Genomic DNA, 4,024 nt, shown 5'->3' with positions numbered 1-4,024 from the left:
TTTTAAGGTAATCCATAGTAAATAAGTACCTGCTTGGCTTGCCAAATGTAGCAATTGGACACATCAGTACAATGAGAAAAACATTACAGCAAAAGCGTGATGATGAAAGAACTAGCACAGTAGAGAGATGCTACAAAAGAAGAGAAGAAGACTAATAACCCATATCAGAAGATTCTAAATTCAGAATTCAGAAAACTCCAGAAAGAGATCCTTCCCTGGTGGCAGTCAGCCCTTAAATGAGGTCTAGAAGAGGTGGAGGCAAGCTTCACCCCCTTCTGGTTGCACAGGTGAATTGCCTTCACCTGTGCTCTCAGGGCTGACCATGTCTTATCCCCAGGTGGTCAATCAGTGGTTCAGGCCATGTTTCAATGGTTCCCATACAAACCTACTCTGCCTGAGAACTCCTGTTGCTTTCCTGTACCCACTTGAGGAGCTTTCTCAAACAAGATTGGCAAGACTGCTGTTACTAAACTAGTTTTTCCCAGTAATCACAGTGAGGAGGCATTAAAATTCAAAGGCATCAGATTAGTCAGACAATTCCAGCCCCTTCATTTTTACAGTCAGCGCTGGAACCCTTTGCTTGATGGACATATGTTTATACAAGCAGAGGAACTGAAAAGACTAAAATTAAGCCAGTGAGAAGATGGATTTCAAAAGCTGTCTGAGGTTTGACATTTTCTAGAAGAAAGCAGCTGGGGTCTGTGCTCTCAGCACTCTAAAAAATATTGTTATCTCAGCCCTGAATGTCTGTGCCAAAACAAGGTGATCCAATAAAACAACAATCTAAACCACAGAAAATGTAATAACATTTTCTCTCAAATCCTCTCCCAAAGAAGGAAGTTCATTACTCCACTGCTGTCATCTCCCCTACAATATGTTCTACAACATACTTCCTTAATATGTTGTAACTGGGTCTGTTCAACAGCCCTGGAAAAAGATCAAATAGTGACAGTCACTTTGCAGCTATCTCAAAGCTGAAACTCAGCTTCTCCTGCGCACAGATTTCCCATCCGAGTACCCCTGAATCTGCAATCTGCTGTAATTACCTCAACTTAACTTTCTTTAGAAGAACAGCATCATCCTTATCAGGGATGCACAGAAACTCATTCAGCATTCCATCAGCAATCAGTTTCTGTGCTGTTCTGAAGTTTTCTCTGGAGCTTTTTCAACCCTATGACCTCTGAAGGGTTTATGAACTACAAACAATCAACATTCTACCTCCTTAGCAGAAACTTAACCAAAAGCCTCCTCACTGCTTTAACCCGGAATCCAACACTTAATTCCATTCACTTCAAGTTGTCTTCATGCAATCTGACTGGTTGTGCCTTTCTTCTGTTCTGATTTGAATGTTGTATTTATGTGTGAATGTATACATATTCTCCTTTGGAGCTAAATCCAACCATTCTTTAAACTGGAGCCAGATTTTTCCTTGCATACCTCTTGCTAACAAAGAGGTACCAATCTACTCCATCACTTAAGTTTTTCATTCCATCTAACTACACTTCTACAAAATTGGCTTCATTTAGCCATGAATCCTCCCCCACATACCAACAGTTCATATTTACATGGATGTATTGCAAGAGCAGATAAAAGATCCAAAACCCCATGATCTTAACTTCAGAAATTATGAGGATTTACTTTAAAAAAAAAAAAGAATGTTCTGTATTGCAATATGGTATTGATATACCAGGCTTCTATTCTTTCAGTAAACAATTGAAGGACATTTAAGGAATTTTGTTGTTGTTTAAAACCATATCTATAGCTCTCCAAAAGAATGAAACCTTTCAAATTGCTCAGTTAAAAGTTTCTCTTCTTTCCAAATTCCCATCCTACATTAAAGAGAGGCACCATCCTGAATGTCAATTTTTAGTTTACCCTACTAGAGAATATAATTGGACTGTATTTAAAAGCAGATAAATTTTTTTTTTTCCACTCAAACAACTGTTTGTAGCAGTTTTACTATAGAAATGTATATCTTATTGCTGCAAAGATTTTTCCACTACAAGTTCCAATGCATTTACTATCCCCTAAAAGCTGTTGTAGTCTGCATAATACACTCAGTCACTCCAACACTTTACTTTCCCTTGGGTCTCATCAACTGCATCCCACACCACAACCTAACAAACTCATTTTACTCCACACTGAACAGTGCAGAGACCTAAATGATGGTAGGTCTAACAGTAATTGTATAACAAGTTCTGAAACTTCGAGATATTATCAGCAGTTTTGCCACAATAAGCCAGCAAGCAGGACAAAGCAAGTAAGGGAACTCTGATGAAATTCATTGCTCAATGAACTTCAGTGCAATACTGAAATTAGTTTACTGGTCTTTATGACTTAGGAGTCCTACAACTGAAAGGGAGAAAAGGAAAATATGAGTTCAACTTACAGACAGAAAGTGCAGTATTGTATGTATATATTTTGCCCAGAGATGTGGTGGATGCCCCATCCCTGGAGACTTTAAAGGCAAGACTACATCAGGCTCTGGGCAGCAACCTGATCTAGCTGTGGATGTCCCTGTTCATTGCAGGGGAGTTGGACTAGATGAGCTTTAAAGGACCCTTCCAAATATAAGGATTTTATGATTCTACGTATAGATTTCAATCTAGACAGAAAGTGTATTAGAGAACGAAAAAGTTGTTAAGTCTAAATTGAAAAGTTTTTTTCTTACCTGTACTCAGCTCCCCATCCTTTAACAAAACTCATCCTTATGGTACACATTCTGGTAAGCTGATAAACTGCTTCAAAACCCTGATTCACAGACTGAGCCAGAAGAGCAGCAAATTCTTGGTTATTAAAGATTTTTAGGTTGCATCCTACAAAGAAAAGGTCAAGAAGGTGTGCTTAACTACTTGTGTTTACTACACAGAAGACCACAACCACAGATAAACCCTTTCTAGGTATCAAAAGGAAAGCAAATGGCATCCTATGAGTATATTACTAGATTTTTTTGTAGGTGACTGACCTGGTGGGATTTTGCAGACAGTTGCTGGATGCCAGCCATATCTTTGATTACAGTTGGGGCTCTGAACAAAAATTGCGCTATCACTGAGGCACTCAGCAAAAACTTCTCCACCAATATAATAGAGACGCACTCCCCTTCCTGGAACAGAATTCAAAGGAACTATTGTTACAATATGACCCAGGCACATAAATAAACAAGGAAATATTTTGCTTCAGAGACAACCAAGTTTTCTCTTTACAACAAAAATAAGAATCAGTTACCTAGATAAACATACTACTGGGCTGATAACTGCAGCAGAACTCCATTAACTTACTTTTTAATCACACAATACTTAAGATAAAAACAATAATTTTTAGTCTGAAGTAGAATTTTCTAGCCAGACAATGCACTGTAACCAAATTTAAGTTCAGCAGCAAATAACTTTCTCGCTCACATCATTTGAAAGGTCATGGCAATCTGGTGAAGTTCCCACTTATTGGAAAAGGAGAAACATAATCCCCATTTTCAAGAAGAGGAAAAAAGAAGATCCAGGGAACAACAGGCCAATCAGTTTCACCTGTGTGCCTAGTGAGATCATAGAGCAGATCATCATGAAGACCCTATTAAGGTATACAGAAAATAAAGACAAAACAATTGACAGTAACCAATGCAGCTTTACCAAGGGCAAATCATGCCTAACAAACTTGGTAGCCTTTCACGATAGAGTTACAGCATCAATAGATTGTACAACTAACGAATATACCAATCTTATAGTATAACAGTATACTATTAACGAATATACAGATGTCAAGATATAACAAAGAACTTAGCTATAATATTATTACACCAAAGCAAGAAACAAAAACAATAGGTACACTCACCTAAAACCCACACATGCAAAGAAAACTCCAGTGAAGTGGATCTCCAGAAGAGATCCTTCTCTACCGGTGGTCAGCTCTTAAATAGGTCTAGGAGAGGTGGAGACAGGCTCCACCCCTTCTGACCCCTTCTCCCATGGCTGACTCACTGCTCGCCTCAGGTGATTAATCAGAGGTTCAGGCCATGATTCAGCAGTCCCCA

At 38.7% G+C, this 4,024-nt stretch overlaps 1 protein-coding gene across 1 annotated transcript; it reads right to left on the bottom strand.

Moving 5' to 3' along the window:
- Positions 1 to 2,658: 2,658 nt before the first annotated feature.
- Positions 2,659 to 3,866, bottom strand: LOC104915779 (mothers against decapentaplegic homolog 3; the record flags this gene model as incomplete). The annotated part of the gene is made up of 3 exons (XM_019611015.1): positions 2,659 to 2,816; positions 2,966 to 3,103; positions 3,826 to 3,866. Coding segments are annotated over 3 exons (328 nt in total), but the record flags the coding sequence as incomplete, so codon positions are not given.
- Between the last annotated feature and the right edge of the window lie 158 nt (positions 3,867 to 4,024).

This window comes from Meleagris gallopavo, unplaced genomic scaffold (assembly GCF_000146605.3).
Source record: "Meleagris gallopavo isolate NT-WF06-2002-E0010 breed Aviagen turkey brand Nicholas breeding stock unplaced genomic scaffold, Turkey_5.1 ChrUn_random_7180001851117, whole genome shotgun sequence".
In the NCBI taxonomy this organism is placed as follows: domain Eukaryota; kingdom Metazoa; phylum Chordata; class Aves; order Galliformes; family Phasianidae; genus Meleagris; species Meleagris gallopavo.
Note: the sequence above shows the minus strand (reverse complement) of the source record. Positions and strands in the feature narration are given on the sequence as shown.